General features: G+C 46.3%; 1 protein-coding gene across 1 annotated transcript in view; it reads left to right on the top strand.

Moving 5' to 3' along the window:
- The first annotated feature begins 429 nt into the window (after nt 1-429).
- The window catches only part of SYNPR (synaptoporin), a 98,037-nt gene continuing 81,303 nt past the window's right edge, over nt 430-17,163 (top strand). Inside the window, exons 1-2 of the mRNA XM_063164927.1 lie at nt 430-535; nt 635-700. Of these exons, the coding sequence (XP_063020997.1) occupies nt 518-535; nt 635-700 (84 nt within the window). The 5' untranslated portion in view covers nt 430-517. The remainder of the gene's footprint in view (nt 536-634; nt 701-17,163) is intronic.

Below are 17,163 nucleotides of genomic sequence, written 5' to 3' on the forward strand. Positions count from 1 at the left end.
GGAAATGCTCGAAAAAGCGGGAGGGAGCGAGGGCTGAGAGCGCAGAGCTGCAGCCCTGCGGCCGCGGGGGAGACGAGCGAGTCCGTCCCGGGAGGGGCTGAGGGGACGGAAGCGCGCAGGGCAGCGGGGGGGCATCCCTTAAATATTAATAGTTATGTGCGCGCGCTCAGGAGGCAGTTTGTTTTCTCTCTTTAAAAAAAAAAAAAATTTCCTGATGCTTTCCTCCAGAAATAAAAATTTAAAAAAACAAAACAACAACAAAAAAATATTAACGCAGATTCCCAGGAGGCCAACGCCGCTATCGGGAGCGCGGGAGCGGCGGCGGCCGGGGCGGCCCGTTGCGGGCAGCGGGCGGGGGCCGGGGCCGGGGCGGCTCCGCGGGGCGGCGCGGGGGGCGCGGGCCCCGCCCGGCTGCTCCGCCCGGCCTGCGCGGGGGCAGCGCCGCGCATCCCGGCTGGCGGCGGGCGGGAGGCTCCGCTGGGCTCCGCTCGGCTCCGCTCCGCGGGGCTGCGGCGCCATGGAGGCGGTGGACCAGGTGCGCGGGGCGCCGCGGTGAGGGGCGGGCGGGCTGCGCCGCGGGCAGCGCGGAGCGGGCGCGGGGCTGACCCCTCTCTCCGTCTCTCCCTGCCCGCAGCTCGCCTCCGCCGGCACTTTCCGCGTGGTGAAGGAGCCGCTGGCCTTCCTCAGGGTGCTCGAGTGGGTGAGTGCCGCGCTCGGAGGGGTTTGGGGGGGCTGTGGCCGAAGTGCGCGCACGGCGGAACAGGTGGGAGCTGGGCCGGGCTGAGGGACGGGGACACGGGGGATGGGGACGGGGACTCGCGTCCTACAGCGCTGGGTTTGTGGGTGACCCCCCCGCTATCCGTGTGCTGGCTGTAAACGAATTAAAAAAAAAAAAAAAAAAAAAAAAAGCAGCGAGGAAAATAAAATCCTCGTTATGCATTTAGTAAACTTGTCTCTGGGCCGAGCGGGGAAGGAGGCAGATAATTGGTGTGCGGAGCAATGTCACTGTGTGTTGCTCTGATGCTCATTCGTAGTGAAGTCTGCAGGTCAAATGACATCCATCGCCGGTAGGTCTGCGGGAGCAGAGAGCCTCTCTGAACGGAAAGTTCAGAACATGTCATGGAGGATTAATCACATTCCCCTAACGCCGACTGGCTGGGGAATTATGTAAGGCGTGTATTTTGGGGGGCGCATCCCTGTGCGGGTGTGTTTATCCACATGTTGGCACCTGCAACGTGCAGCCCGGCCAGGGTGCCTCTGAAGGGGTGTTTTGGTGTGCTGGGGGCAGCTGCTCACCCCGGACTCTGTCCCTGCTCACCAGAAGCAGCTCCTCTTCCCCGGTGGGCACCTTGAAGCATCAGGTCCTGTGGAGTTGGGCAATGGTGATGTGGCGGTGCCATGGCCCGGGACAGGGTGCCCCCAGAGTGGGTCACCTGCACATGGCAGTGGATGGACAAGGTCCCTTGTGTTCTTTGCCCAGAGCTCTGCAAACCCACCCAGCCCTGCTGCTCCTGCCTCAGGGAGAAGTCAGGACATGCAGGGCTGAGCCCCAGGTGCTGGTCTGAGGGTGCTTCAGCCACTGTGCAGTGCTCACTGCGGGGCAGAAGAACAGGAGCGAAGCTGTTCCATGGCAAATAGCTGCTGGGAGCGTGGTCTTTTGGCTGCCTGCCTGATGAGGCTCTGTCTGATGGGGCTTGGGAAGTGAGCCCTGCTGGGGAGGACTCTGGGCTGATGGGCATGGGCTGTGTCATCCATCGGGAAAATTGTCCCCGCCCCAGCCAGCGTGTTGGCATCCTTGGGACAGCGATTGGGAACTCTTCTCTTGGCACTTCCCTGGGTCTGTAACTTCTTCCAACAGCCAAATATAAAAGCTGCCTTTGTCACGGTTGGAAGGCACAAGTGGAGCTGCTCTGGCTGCTGCAAGTGCACGTTGCCTGTGTGTGTACACAGCAGCACACGCGGCCGTGTGTGCACGGAGCTCTCTGACACGGCTCGAGTGGGACAGCCCTGGGCAAATAAGGGAGTACAGGAAAAGGGTGCAGAGTATGGTAATATTTAAGATGATCTGAGAAGTTACTTTCTATCCATTTGACATGTATGTGTAAGTAGAATTAAGCACAGTTTAGTTTATGGTATTTCACAGTGTGGAAGTAATTTTTTTTTTTTAATATACTTGAAAGCCTTTTTGGATTACTGGAATTCCATCTCTATTCAATTAAACTTACTCCCCTATCTTCCTTCTCTTCTCACCATGCTTCCAAACTGCTGTCCACCTCTCTCTACCATTCCCAGTCCCAGCTAACTGTCCACCTCTCCCTCAGACCCCTTTTATCAGCCTAGCCATAATTTTAAACCTTAAACACTCAAAAGACCAAATGCTCCAGTCAATTCTGTGTCCTCTTCCATGTCCCCCAGCAGCCTCACAGACCTTGTTGCACTTGATCAGAGCAGTTAAATTACACCCTTATCACCTCCCACTTGAGTCCTAGATTGCATCTGCCAGGGAATAAAGTTCATGGCCCAGCTGGTGACGCAGTGATGCTGGGCGTTGGGTGGCTCTCGTGCCTGGGGGGAGGCTCTGTGGTGCTGCAGCACAGATGGCAGAGCTGTGGGAGTTCCTCAGGAAGGCTGGGAGGGTGGAGGTGGTGCAGCCTGAAAATGTCCTCAGCTTGTCCATGCAGCCCAGCCTTGAATTCTCACTCATTGTATGGGGTGGCTCACAGTGGCTCTGGCCACATCCTTATTCCTGAGCCACTGCTGCTGAAATCCCTGTGTTTGTGGGTGCACACGTTTGTGGGTCTGGAGGCAACTGAAATGGCTTGGAGGTTCCTCAGATGTGAAACTGTAACTGCTGCAGAATTAATCTTCAGGTATGCAGATTCCAGTTTACCTGTAATCTGGCTCAGACATGGACTTCTGTCCCAAGGAACAGGGACCTTATCTGACCTTCTCAGTTTCCTACTTTGATGGTCACCTAACACCCAGAGAGAAGCTGCTGAGATAAGGCTGATTCTTCTGAATATTCATAGCACTGTAATTTGTTTTCATTTGTATTTCCTATGTACACTGTAATCTCATTTTCAGACAAGAAATTGCATTTAGAAGCCATTAAGAAACAACACTGGCTCAGGCCTGGGAAAGGTTAAGAGAAAGAAAAGAAACCAAGAAATCAACTTGTAGCAATTATGCAAGAGTTGCATTTTTTGAACTGTACCTTGGCAATAAAGCATGTGGATCACAAATCTGAACTTGGAAAAATGCACACAGCTGTACTGGGTGAGGCCTGGGTGTTTCCAGCTTTCAGTCAACTCATGGCATGTGCAGGGGGCAGGGAAGAACTGTACAAAAGCTGTATTTGTTCTTGCTCATCTTCAGTCCCTTGGCTGTTACTCCACAGATCTTTGCATGAGAAGAATGTTCTTCTGAAGCTTATTTCTCAGATAATCCACTGTGGCACTACAACCAGTAGCAATGTCGCAAACACTCTTACAACTTCATTTGAAAAATAACTCTCTTATTTGTGCACCTGACAATAATGAATAAGGAAGGAAGAAAGAGAAGAAATACCTTCATTCATCTCCCTGGATTAATTTCAGTCCTGTGACTCTCTGGATGTGTTTAGACTGCTTTTATTGGGGTCTGCAAAAAGTGAGCAAGGCCAGCAAGTTTGTCACTTTTGGTCTATTTGTTTTGCACTTGCTGCCTCTCTCTCTGGAGCCCTAGAAGAGGAAATTAGGTAGAAAGCAAGGCAATGTGATGGGTATAGGGGCTACCTGCTGTATTCGGGCTGTTACTGGAAAAATATTTTTGTACAAATGGGAACTTTGTATCCCCAGGCTGCGGAGGGCAGAGGGGGCATGGGTGGTGGTGGGGTGTGTGGGTGTGTATGTTTAATTACATTGTGAATTGCGACAAACAGCTTTCCTTCTGCAAACCCAAAGCAACCTGATACTTGTCGGTTTCCTGTAAAGTAACAAGAGCTGCAGTGCCGTCCAGAATGTCTTTCCCTGTGTTCCTCCATAAATGTCCATAATGTCTTTCCTGTATTCCTCCATAAATAGCAGGATGCAGAAACTCCACCGTTGTGCCAGTCAGGAGATGCTGTGATTGCCTTGGTGGTTATCCATAGGTTGGTGTTTTAAAATACCTTGCAGGGAGCTCCCATCTCCACCAACTTGCAGCTGTGTCTGGGTTGCTATGGGCAGGGGGTATTTTTGGCACAAAGGCCACGCTGCAACTTTGTGTAAGCCAGTGCAGCTTTTATCAGGGCACTTGTGAATCATTTATGTTACACGACAGATCTTGTGGATGCTATGGCTTTTCTTAATAGGACAACTTGGAAGTGAATGTTACAATGTTCAGTAAACTCAAACGTGTCTGAGTTGTTTTATTTCTTGCCTTTATGCAAAAAAAAAAAAAAAAAAAATACATTGCAGGCCTTGCATGATTGGCTTTCATCTCTGCTCATGAGCATCTCCATGGGATGTACCAAAGAGTTCCAAAACATTGGACAACAAATCTCTGGGGGGGATTGGATGAAGGTTATTTGGAAAATGTGCGTGTGGTGCACATGGACTGAGCTAACCTTGCTTTGCCTCCACGCTGTGATCACTTGACTGGTGAGCCAGGAGAAAGGCCAGGCTGTTGTCAAGCTTGCTGTGATGGTATAGATTCTGAAAGGGTTAGCACCTCCTGCCTTGCACACAGATGTGTGTTCAGAAGGCAGAGGGAAGCTGAGTCTTGAAAGACTGATAATAAGTCTTGTCTTTTGTCCTAGTGCTGATTGCTCATCTGGCCGTGGAGTGCTTTTGTTGGATTATATTTGCATGCATATGAATGGACATAAGTAGCTGCATGCTTTCAAGTGTGCCCTAGAAAAGCCTAGATATCTTGAGATGCTGAAAATAAATGGGGAAGAAATAAGAATGTAATGCTTCCATGAAGCATGTGTGATTAGTAGTTTGCTCTGTCTAATGTATTATGGGTCTGAGATGTTTTATAGTTGCTTGAGACTCTTCACCACATTTGTATATAAGTGTTTGGTTTTTGCTTAACCAGAAGGCTGCTGGCTACTCTGGTATGGGCAGGTACTTAGTTGGTGGAGCAGGTTTATCTTGCTGAAGCTTAATGCTCCTCATGGATGCAGGGTGGAAGAGTTGAGTGTTTGATCTTCTCTACATACATATTGAAAGAAAAGCCTTTAAAAAAAGTAATATTTCTCATTGCCTGGTGATTTTGCTTGTACAATGCCAGGATCAGATGTTGCATTTAGTGCTGGGTCCATCCATCTTGCTGTGGAAGAAGCACGTACACATGTTTAAAATGTATTGCCAAGTCTTTTGATGTCTGCCTGGGGATGTAAGTACCTAGCTGCTCCTGTAAACTGGATCCCAGTTGCTGCCTCAATGGTCTTGTATGTGTAGTGTCAGGTCAGTAAAACATGTGCCACTAAATCAAAAAAATGTAAATCCATTTCTATGGTATTTTAATATTAGAAAGGTAATTACCGTGTAACTAACCCTTCTCTGTAAGCTGTCGTTAATTGGATGATTTCTTATAGGCAGCTTAGCATAATGCATGCAAAATACACTGCAGCTCTGGGCAGGCAAAAATTGCCACGATGAACCAACAAGATGTGTGAGCATCCAGGAGACCTGAGCCCTGGGAACAGGCTTCATTTGTCCTTGGCTTTTGGCCTGCAACTCTGAGCACTTATTGGGGCAATCTGCAGGCAGGGAACTCTGTCAGATGAGTTATTTTTATTAGGAAGAGCCCAGGAAGTGGGTTTTGCTGTTAGACATCAGGTGTGCAATAGGAAGGATCTGAGAGGTTTTTGTAGTCTCACTGAAGCAGATGTGGAAGCCAAATGTCACTCTGCCAGTGGGACTGGCATCAAGGCAGTACAAGCACTGGCAGTGCCTACCTTGTGGTCCTAAAATCTCAACTACTGTGAGTCTCATGATTCTGAGACCTCTGGCTTTGATAAAAGATACGGTTTTAGATCAAGGTAGCAGAAAAAGATGGGAGCTCTAAAGACTGAAAACCCAGAACACAATTGAAAGAACAGGAAATCTGCCTTGTGGTCCCATGTTTTATGCAGTTTGCAGAGAGCTGACTGCTTTGCTGTTCACATCCATCATTATCTGCATGCATATCTGGTTGGAAACTGAGAACTCTGCTTATCAGCAAGTTGCTGTTAAAACGGTACAAATGCTGATACAGGGAAGAGAAAAGGTCAGCAGTGCCCGATCACATTGCAAATAAATGACATCTTTCATCTGGAAAATGCCTACCATTTTCCATTTTAGGACCATGCTGTGATCACGGAAGAGCTGCTTTTAAAAGGTCAGCTAATAGTTCATTTAAATCCTGATGTTTCTCAAACAGCCCAGAGTGTGACCTGGTATAAAATAATTATTTAGGATTAGCTCATATGGTTGAGAGACAGGGATCCAGGAGCAGAACTTTTTGGAGTTTAATGCTGCTGCTTGGAGGTTCCTAGGAGAAACTGGTGAAATCTCATGGCAAGCCATTTCAATGGCTGCTCTTATGTGAGTGTGGCTGTTTGAAGCATTAGGAATAGAAGATGAGAAAAGAGACTCATTAATGCTAAATTTGATTATATATGCAAACCAGGTTTCTATGAAAAGAAGAACAAAAATGATCTGACTTTCAAACTAGCAATAAGATGTGTGCAGATAGAGGGTTCTGCTATTAGACAAACACAGTTAAAGTCTCCTTGACAATTTTTATGAGGGCGATGTTTCAGTCATCACTCCTGTAAATCAGCATCTGCATAATTGGAGCTCCGGGTAAAAGCCCTGCATGTTGACATCTCTGGATTCAGATGTTGCAGTTGGGAGAGGACAGGCTTGGAGATGCTTCTGATGAAACCCTTTTTATCATTTGGATGCTCAGGTCTCTGGCTTAACCTGCATTCATGGCACTGTGTGTGGTCCCAAGGGGCAGGAGGTGTTGCTTGGTGAAGTTCTCCATTCTGCTCCGGGGGACAGGACCTTGTCCTGAGCAGGGAAAGAGGAGAGGCAGACAGAGGTGACCCTGGGCTCTGCACAGGGCTGCCTGAGCAGACAAAGCTGCACCTCTGCAAGCCCAGCTTTCCCCTTGGGCACTGAGTGAAAATGCTTTGTAGTATGGGCCTGGAGTGCAGTGTGGAAAACAGCACTTGGCTGTCTGTCTGCCCAGCCCGGCAGCTGCCAGAGGGGTCTGCATGGATTTTACTCCCAGGGGAGTCTACAGAGTGCTGTTTAGAACATTATAGAAAGGCATATATATACAGTGTGGAGATGCTGTGTTTAAGGTGTTTGTTCAAAGTGGCATATGTGCTGCAAAGTGTGACATTGTTGCTAAGGTGACAGCTTGCTTGCTTTTTGGCAAAAGCATAAGAATACTGAATATAGGCAAACTGTAAGCTTTTCCTTTAATTTGCACAGTTTTATCTTCTGGTTGTGATAGAGACTTCTCAGGTTTGTGTTTGGGAGCATTGTCTTCCCATTCTGAATACTTCACTCAGTTATAAAAGCTAATAGTGCTTTCCATTCTTAAGGGAAGTCCTAAATCACATAAAATTATGGGAATTCTAATTATTATAATTGTAGATTTAATTTATGTCATTGAAAGGCTTTGATATATAATATTTATTGAAGCAAGGAAGCATTCTCTAAGAATATTTTATATAACAAAAGTACTAGGTGTTGTGTCATTAGCAGCCTATAGATGCGGGCACATCCCTGAGTGCATGCTCCGGATTTTTGGATGGGGCATTTGCACTCATTTGCAAGTGCTCAGCTGGAATGGATGGTGTGGGGAGAGAAAACTCCTGTGGGTCAGGCTCAGAAGTTGTTTGTGGTGGGAGGGAGCAGAGTCTTGTGTTGGACAGCCTGGGTTCTGCTGTGGTGAAGTATTTTCATAATGCTGCCAGGGGAGGAGGATCAGCAGAGGATTAGACTGGTGTGGCCCCTAAGGAGAGAGGGTTTTCCAGATGAGCAGCCATCTGTGGCATGAAGCAAATGTTATGAACCTCAGTGTTGAGAGCAGAGAAGAAAGGTCTCACAGGATGAATGTCAGCTTTGGCCCTTAAAGCAGAGGGGTAGGGGCATGACCCAGGAAAAGCTGAAGTAATGTGCTCATTGCCCTTTATTGTTTTACCTTTCCTTTTTTTTTTCCCCCAATGTTCTAATGGAGGGATAATTGTGTTTCTCTGAGCAAGCTGTTCTGTCTGTGCCTTTTCCAGAATGCCTTAGCATCTGGGAGAAGGCTGTGTTAGAGGCAGAGCCTGTGGGAGCTGCTGAGCAAATACTGTGGGGAGCAGCAAGTGCTGCAGCCTGAGGCTTGGGACAAACACTGTGGGGAGCTCTGGGGGCTCCAGGGCCTGGATGAGTGCTGGTGCAGATGTTCAGCCCAGTTTGGCAGGGCCATTGCAAGGCAGAAGCTGGTGAGGATGTTTTCAGTGCTCAGACATGACACAGGGAGCTTTTGCTGGACTGGAAAAGCCACTTTGATAAGAAGACCCCATCCTAGTCACTAAAATGTGCAGGAGGGAGGTGGTGTTAAGGAAGCAGGAGAAAAACTGAAGCAGGATGATTTTAATGAAGTTTTATCCATTTTCAGTGGAGAGGTGAACAATCCCAGATCTGCTGTCAGAAATAAATCTGGTTTGACTCTTGCAAAAGTCCCAACCTGTCAACTTGATCTTTATTCTATGAGAAGTACCAGAGGCTGCTGTGAACAGCCTGACTGAATATTCACCAGAAGTACTCAAAACTCTGAAGTATTGAGGGTGAAATTCTGCCCAGAAGATTTCAAAATGAAGTGCTAACCAACATCAGCAAGATCATTGATACATCAGGAAGTAAATTATAGTAACAGCTCTATAGTAGCTCTTTGAATTTCTAAGAGAAGTTTATTGTGTTTGTCCTCAGTCTTCTCTTTTCCTGATGTTAATGCTCTGCCCTCCTGTGTAATTTCTCAGGTGATGCAAATCCAAAGTATCTTTGGCTTGAAGTGATATACCTCAGTTTAAATCTATTGTCATGTGCATGTTGGGTGCTTGTGTTGGGGCCCCATGTTTGACACTGCATCTGACAATCTTCATATTAGGTGAAAAGCCTCTCTAGCATCCCCAATAGTATTAAAGAAGTAGCAAAATCTTCCTTTCTAGGTTCCCAAAATCCAAGGAGACATCTGGCTTCTTGGTTCAACCTCCCTGAGGTGAGCTGTATGGTCTGTGGCTGCCTTAAGTGTTCAGCCCAAAATACCCCAGCAAGGCAGGAAATATCTTACAGTTATTGAGCAAGCAAACTTGAGCATTGCTTGAACTGTTTTCAGAATAATCTTCTCCCTGGCTGTGTGCTGGAGGTGTGCTCAAAGCAAAACCAAACAAGACAGGGCCCCCATCTGCATGCATGCAAGTCTAAAACCACATTGTTGTGTACCCCTTCTCCTCCCCACACAAAGGTCATGTTGCACACAAAACACCACTTCTTTGCATCAGTTTTTTACCCCATTTCAAACAGCCTTTGTGTGGAGGGAAGGGTGTTTTGAACATGGTTGAACATGGCAAGGTCACACCTCCCTGCTGGGACTGTAAGGGGGAATGATGCTCTTGGGTGTATCTTGTGCCCAGCCCATGGGGCTTAGGCTTGATACTGGAAATTGGCTTATTACTGCACAATATGTATATAGCAACAATTATCCTTTGAAGCTGAGTTTCAGTTTCTCTTAGTGGTTTTTTAGGGACTGTGCTTGAAAGCCAAAGCAAGCGTGGGATTCCCCCACCGCCGGATCCAGCGGCTGATGAATCCGGCAGGGCTCTCCGGATTGCCATCTCCAGGGGCAGTCAGCGTGCTGGGATGGAATTAGGACCCGGTTTGAAAGGAGATGCCTGCCAAAAAATTAAACAATGGATGCCTTCCTGTTTAATTTTAACATTTTAATTAAATTCTTCGCTGCTGTGTGCCTTTGATCTTGGTGAGCTGATGCACATGGCGTGTGCTGTTGTGTCGTCGCAGCATTTTGTTCTAATCTTTCACACAGATGCAAGGATGCATTTGAGGGTGGATAAAAGTGCAAAAGCTGCTCACTGCCAAGTGCTGAGTGCATTGCAGGCTGCCTTTTCCAACTGGTGACCCACGGGCATGTGGACAGAGGGATTACTCACAAGTGTGGCTCAGTGGAGTTTCTCTCTAAACATATTCACTCCATTTTTTAATCTTCTGTGAGCGGTGCTACAGGAAGAGTTTCCTTGATGGAATTACTCATTGAGAGGGTTGATGCCAAGAAAGAATATTTTATTGTGAAAGGAATTTAATTTTGGGTGGAATAATTAATAAACTTTGATTTTTCAGTCAGAGAGCAGAAGCAATGCTGTGTGTTGTATATTGGGCACATCCATCGATTAATCCCAGCCAAGTGCTCGGTTTGGGAGCATTTGGCAGGCAGCTGGCTTTCCTTGCAGCCAGGCACAGAGCAGCAGGAAAGGTATTGGAAGGAGTTTCCTTGTGGATTATAGGCTGGGGCAGGTGATTAAGGATCATGTGGAGTATTTGTCCTTTGTGGTTTGGGTTGTACCTAAAATGTCAGAGAAGAAGCTGTCATTGCTATATCAAGAGGACTCATTGGTAGAGCTGCTTTGGGAAAAGAAATCTCATTTACTTGAGGGAAAAATAATTCTTAATCTCAATTTCCTTTCAAAACTAGGACTTTGGTGAGATCGTGAATGGAGGAATATTTGTGACAGAAACTACCATATTTCAAGACAAAATATTTCTATAAAGAGATATTCTCTACAGAAATGGTTGTATTCTCCTCTTCTGCACACCTTGCTGAGGTGCCCCAGGCTCAGTCCTTCTGGAGGGGTCAGTGATGGGGCCCTTTTGCCCATTGGAATGGTTTAGTGTGGCTGTGGCACCTAATTTCCAGAGCAGGCACAGGGTGAGGGGCCAACCCAAGCTCACTGAAGGCACAGCACTGGTGTTCCCAGGGTAGATGTTGCAAACCCTTAGCACGGGCACTTAGAAAAGTCAAGATTTTTTTTTTTGAGAGATGACAACTCTTTTGGGAAAAGACAAGTGAGTCTAAAATGCAGAAAATTATCTTGGTTGAAAATCGTCATCTGACATGTAAGTCCACGAGTGCACGCTGGTGCTGTAGCCTATGCATGTACTGTGTGCCCAGCCCTTTTTCTGGCCAGCTGTGGAGTTTTTCAGAGCTGTGCAGGGGCACTAGAATCCCCTCAGCAGAGCACCAGCACTCCTGAGCCCCCGTGTTTTGCTGTGTGGTCCTGGGGCTGCGGTGGCAGCCTGTCACTCGTGGCAGGCAGCTCAGTGAGAGGGCGCCTGTTCCAGCACAGAATCTGTGCCTGTCCAGATTGTGAGGCCCTGGCAGGCAGCAGGAGCTGGCTCCACGGCGGGCTGACATATGCAGGGGATGCTGGCTGTGCCACGGGGTACGAGCCTCCTGCCACTGCTGCTGCCCAGGCAGGGATGATGCCATGAAAATCAGCTCCTTGCCCATGTCCCAGCGGTGGTCCCCACTGCAGGGACCAAGTGCTGTCACTGCTTTTTTCTCTTTTCTCTTTTTTTCATCCTTTCCACCATGGCTTTCACAGCAGAATGACAACATGAGATGGAGATGAGATTTGGGTCTCATGGCAGAACTGATCCAGCACAGCTTGTGTTGCTGAGAAATCAAATGGAAAAGCTCTTTCTGCCATGCAGCTCACCATGGCATAGTTCAGTCATTTCTAAAAATGGCTTTTTCCCTCTTCAAATTTGTGTGCTCGTTAGTGCTGGCCACCCACGGGTGCAGCTTTGTTTGTTTGTGCAGCTGGAGGGGCTCTGACAGAGCTCATAAGTGTTCATTGTGCGGCTCAGTCCCCCAAAAGTAGTGACTCAGCAATGATCAGACATCTCTCATGGGACAAACAGTTCCCAGCTATTCCCAAATTGCACTGAAACCCGTGTGTCACTGGGCTGCCAAGAGGCAGGGCTTGAGTACCCCACATCTGTATTGCTTCTGCACAGAGAGATTGCTGAGCATGTCCTGGGTTTTAGGACAAGAGTATTCTTGCTTCATTTAAAAGAGAATTTATTTTTTTTTCTGGGGATTTTTACACTCCACCCCATGATGCGCTTTGGGATGCATTCAGCTTTCTCTTCTGAATAGGGCTCCAGATGATGGAAATAAATTATCATAAATTAGAATAGATTGCACTCTTCAGCATCTCTACATCTGTCATTATGTTTCTTTAACAGTTCAGTTTAACATTTATACACACTCTGACAGCAGCTACTGGTGTGTATGCTATAAATATTGGCTTGCAGAAGACATTAATGGAGTTTAGGTAAACGTTTGATGCCGCTGAGATTCTGTTCCATATGGTGGTATGCAGAAAAATCAGATTCTACATGCCACATATAATGGTCATGTATTCCTATGGACTGTCCTCCTGGCATTGCAGCAGCTCACTGCCCCACCAAGAAAGCACAGGTGCCTCCAAAGAGGAAGGTGAGATTCTTGCAGTCTATTCTGATTTTTACCACCTGTATTTATCTGTGGTATTTAAAGCCAATGTACAGTATGTAGAGATGGGAAGTGCTTATGAAAGAGACATCTCAGAGAAGCAGCAATCAGGCAACAAGATGTGGGAATGCTCTGCTTTGAACATGTCTAAAGAAAACCCACGGGATTTTCTGGCCCAGGTGCCATTTTGTTGTCAGTAAGTGAGTGAAAACTTTATGCATTTGTTGGTCAGAGTTGCTAAACCTGTAATATTTTGCTCTACCTCTGATGCAACTATCACCGAAAGTACATGGAGGGAGGGTGGCATGAGGGTTTGAGGAGTCTGGCTTGCATCCCTCTGACTTATAGGAGGACAAACAGCTGAGACCATCATGACAAGAGGCAGGAAGCAATATATTCTGGTTCCTCTAGTGTTCCTTCTGCAGTTCAACAGAATTTGGGTGTCTCCCAATTATGGTGTCTCCAATAGGTTTGGGGTTTTTGGTTTGCCGGCTTGGTGGTTTGTTGTTGTTTGGTTTTTTTTCTGTTTGGTTTGTTGGTTTTGTTTTTTTGGGTTTTTTTTTATTTTTTTTTTTTTTGCTAATTGCAACACTTTGATTAGTGTGGCCTGGTGATGTGGCTGTGTCCTCTGCAGTTACTCTGATTTACTTTCAGGCTGGAAGGAAGGTAAGAGGGCAGCTGGGGTAAAGCAGCCCAGCCCCTGCTCCTGATGTGGGGCCCTGGAAACATCTGGCTGGTGCTGGCCTGGGGCACATCTGCTGCAGAGAGCAGTGCCTGCTGCATTTGCCCCTGTGTAATGCAATGTAAGTAATGAGGCAGCCACAGTGTACAAACTTACTCAAAGCAGGGCAATCTGAGGAGAAAGTGCTCTTCACACTGTAAATTGCTAAAGGTCTTTGTGATGCCAGTGAATTAAAAATCTGAGAAGAAAAAACCCTCCAGTGCTGTAAGTTCAAGATGAATCTTTTAAAAGCTGCTGGTGGAGAGGGGAAGAGATATCTTATCTGAATGGAAATGCATTTAAAGTCTGTATTTTGTACAGCTCTGTGTTGCTGCTAAGCAAACAGTGTGTTCCCTGTCACTTGGAGAGCTGGAGACATTTTTGTGTAGACTGAATAGGTTTCTGTGTTGATGTTACCCCTTTTGATCTTAATCATTAGTCAGGTTTTCAGTCCTTTGCAGGTTATTCCTTTTACAAGGAGTTGCTTCAGATGATTTGGTGATTCACTCTTATTTATTCACACTGGCAGTACCAAGGAGCCTGGTGTGCATCCTGTGAGCATCTGCAGCCACCTGCCCCCTGACTTACCTTTGAGTTTCCAGGTTTTATTGCTGTTCTGACTGCTTGTATGGTTCTTCTGCCTCAACTTTCTTCTGCTTTTTTGCTCCTGTGGAGGAAAAAAAAAAGTTTTGTGAAACCATTAGCAAAATCTTTCTGCCCAGAGCAAAACCTGGCCCGTGAATTTCCTTTGAATGCTTACTTGTGTCTGAGCTTGAGGCTGGCATTTAGGTCTCTTGAATGGGGTTTTAAAGGAAATAAACTGTACTTAAAGAAGGGCAGCATTTACATTGGCCTGATGCTAAAGACATTTTAGCCCAGCCAACGAGATTTTATGGTGAGCCTTGGTCCAGCAAGGAGCCCTTCAGCCTTCTCCAAGCTGACAGAGAAGCTGGACTCTGGGGAGCAGTGTCAAAGCATTGAAACTCTTTTATCATCATTTGTTGTGTTTGTTTTTGCATCTTTTGATTCTTGTAGGACTGGACAATTTATATCTGCAGTCTGGGTGCAGCTAGGACAGGTGTGGGTTTCTCCATGATGCCCTAATATAAGCATGCAGAATTTGGGAAGGAATGTGCAGTGAGAGGAAATTCATGTAAACAATCTGCATTGGATCACTCGTCATGAGGATATATCTTTGAATTATGTATTTAATTAACTGCATTTAAAAAAAAAATTATCTCTCATCTACACTGTAAGGATATTTTTGGCTGGAGAGGACAGAAAGGAGCCCTTATTCTGGATGAGTTTTGCTGTTTGTTTTCAAATACACATTATGTTCTCATCGGAAAGAAGTCTGTGTACTTCTTTTTCATCAAACCTTTTAGCTTTCACATATGGCTGACATTCATCAATTCTAAAGCTGTTTCTTTTAAGCTTTCTACCCCCACTGTAAACCTGGAGATGACCTGCTCCCAGTTCCTGCTGTCACCTGTCCCTGGCTGAAAGGCTCTTTGGGGTAGGACGGGAGTAAAGTCACACTTTTTGCATTCCAATCAGTGCTGGATCTCATAGAGTTTAAAAATATCGCAAGTGAAAAAACATGGATGTGAGTCATACAGAAAGCACCCTTCATTTCTCAGGAAGTAAAAATATCAGAAAAACACATTCTTCAGATGTTTTCTCCTGTTGAGAGGTAGCCGCATCTAAGATTTCTGTTTGAAGTGTTGAATCACAAACATTGGTTCCCTGCTGTCACAGTGACCACTGGATGCAGGAGAGGCCTATTAAACATTAACAGCTCACACTGCCAGAGCTACATCGGCCACGAGGGGCTGGGTGGGCTTTGCATGAACACCAAAATGTGGAGAAGTCTGTGATGTCAATTCTGGGCCAAGATACTCCAGTGCTCAATCCCATCTGCAGTGAATGCCCCACTGCTGGAAAGTTCTGTGCTCTCTTTGGACCCAAACACTCATCCCCATCTAACACATGTGGTGTCATATTCCAGGGCAGCATGTCTGCATTTTGGGGGAGTGAGCTCTTTCTTTTCAGTCATTGCCTTTACTCCTCAGGGGCTGCAAGACCATGGTTTTGTATCAGCTTGTTTTAGTGGTATTCGTGAAGCAAACGTGTTTTAAAATGCATATGCATTTCCCTCTGTTTTTACAAGATTAATATTTGAAAGGCTATTTAATACAAAAATGCCTAAAATTGTTTAAATCTGAGGCATGCTGGAGAGATCAGAGAACTCTTATCAGCTGAATTAGTAATGTTGAATTAGAAATGAGAAAATCCTTTTCAATTTAAGTGGCTTTTCTCAGAACTTTTTGCATGTTTAATATCTTCATTCATCCTTCTCATAATTGTGCCAATTTCAGCCCTCCCTGAGTACCCATGCAGATGTGCAATGCACACTGCTCAGGCCCTGATCCATTCAGCCAAGCTTTACATCCCTGAGGTCCACCAGGAAGCCCCCAAACCATTTGTGCAACATTTTCCTCCTGTGGATGCAAAGATTGGGTCCTTCATGGATAGTGTCATACTTGTACTTGGAAAACCAGCTTGTGCTGCTCTCTGAGAGATTGGAGAGATCATGAGTGCTCTTCAGTGTAGACACTTTACCATTATCTTCCAAGAATCCTAAAAAAAAATTGAACTGGAAATAACATTTGTGTAATGTTTTGTAAGAACGTGACCATGAGGCTCCTCAGGGGGAATTACAAGTATTGCTTTCTTTTTCTTCATAACTCTTGGAGGGGGTCAGCCTCCCTCCAGTCCCCCTTGATAACAAGCTGCTGTGAGAGCTTAGCAGAGCAATGTGTGTCCTGGTTGCACCAGATGGATCTCATTTGTGTTGCTGTTCATAGTCATGATAGGCAGCAAATGGAGTGCAGCCTGAGGCAGCACTTTGCTGCCTGAAGTTGATGCCTGATGAATTATGGAGATAAGTAAGGCAAGAGTCCACCTTTGCTTTTCCCTTTGAGTGTGCACGTAAGTGTTAGGTGGCCCACGTTTGAGAAGACAAAGTGAAATGAGCTTTCAAGTACTTCCTTGAAGTTGTCTTAATTATTTCATTATAATGGTAAAGAACAAAGCAGAAGAATCAATAGGCCTAATTATTACATCTAAATGCAAGAGAAATTAGTCAGTGAACTCTCCCTTCTCTGGGGAGGATTAATCTTCCTATGCTCTATTTCAAATGTCTTTCAGAAAAATGAAAGGCTTATCACCTAGGAAACACGCGGTCCTAATCGCCCAGGTCTTGCTCTTGGATTTATGGATGGTGAGAGGACTCTCAGTTGGCCTTCTGAAGCACAAAATGAGGTTGTTTTGCTTGTGTTTAACCGTTGCAGTTGAGTTTTGCAGCTGGGTGATGTGAATAACGAGCGCAATTGGGGCATGTGCCCATGTCACCCCAGCAGGGCTTGGCCAGCTCTGGGTGAGCTGCAGGGCCAGCCCAGCACCAGGCAGTGCCATGGGGAGGGGATGGGTTGGATCCCAGTGTGTGCTGCCAGGGAGGCAGTGCTAATTAGCCCAGGTTCTCAGTAATAAGTGCTGTACTGATGAATCTGTAATACAGAGCTGTCCCATTGCCTTTTTGATCACTGTGTGAGACTCCAAATCATGCAGCATTTGGCTGCAGCCACAAGATGATTACAGGTGATCCTGGCAGGACCTGATTCTTCACCCTTGAATTAGTCACTGGATTGAAATGGCAATAATGTTTCCTGCATACAAAGTTTGCTATGGCAGTAAATTCTGGTCCTATCTCCCTGCTCTTGTCTTGCACCAAGCCAATAGCATCTTGTGATACTTTCTACTAGGTTGATTAGAAGAATTTCAAGCTGTGACCCAGATGTAAAATGATTTCAGATGAAGTGTTACATTAATAAATGAATCTT

This window comes from Melospiza melodia, chromosome 10 (genome assembly GCF_035770615.1).
Source record: "Melospiza melodia melodia isolate bMelMel2 chromosome 10, bMelMel2.pri, whole genome shotgun sequence".
Taxonomy (NCBI): Eukaryota; Metazoa; Chordata; class Aves; order Passeriformes; family Passerellidae; genus Melospiza; species Melospiza melodia.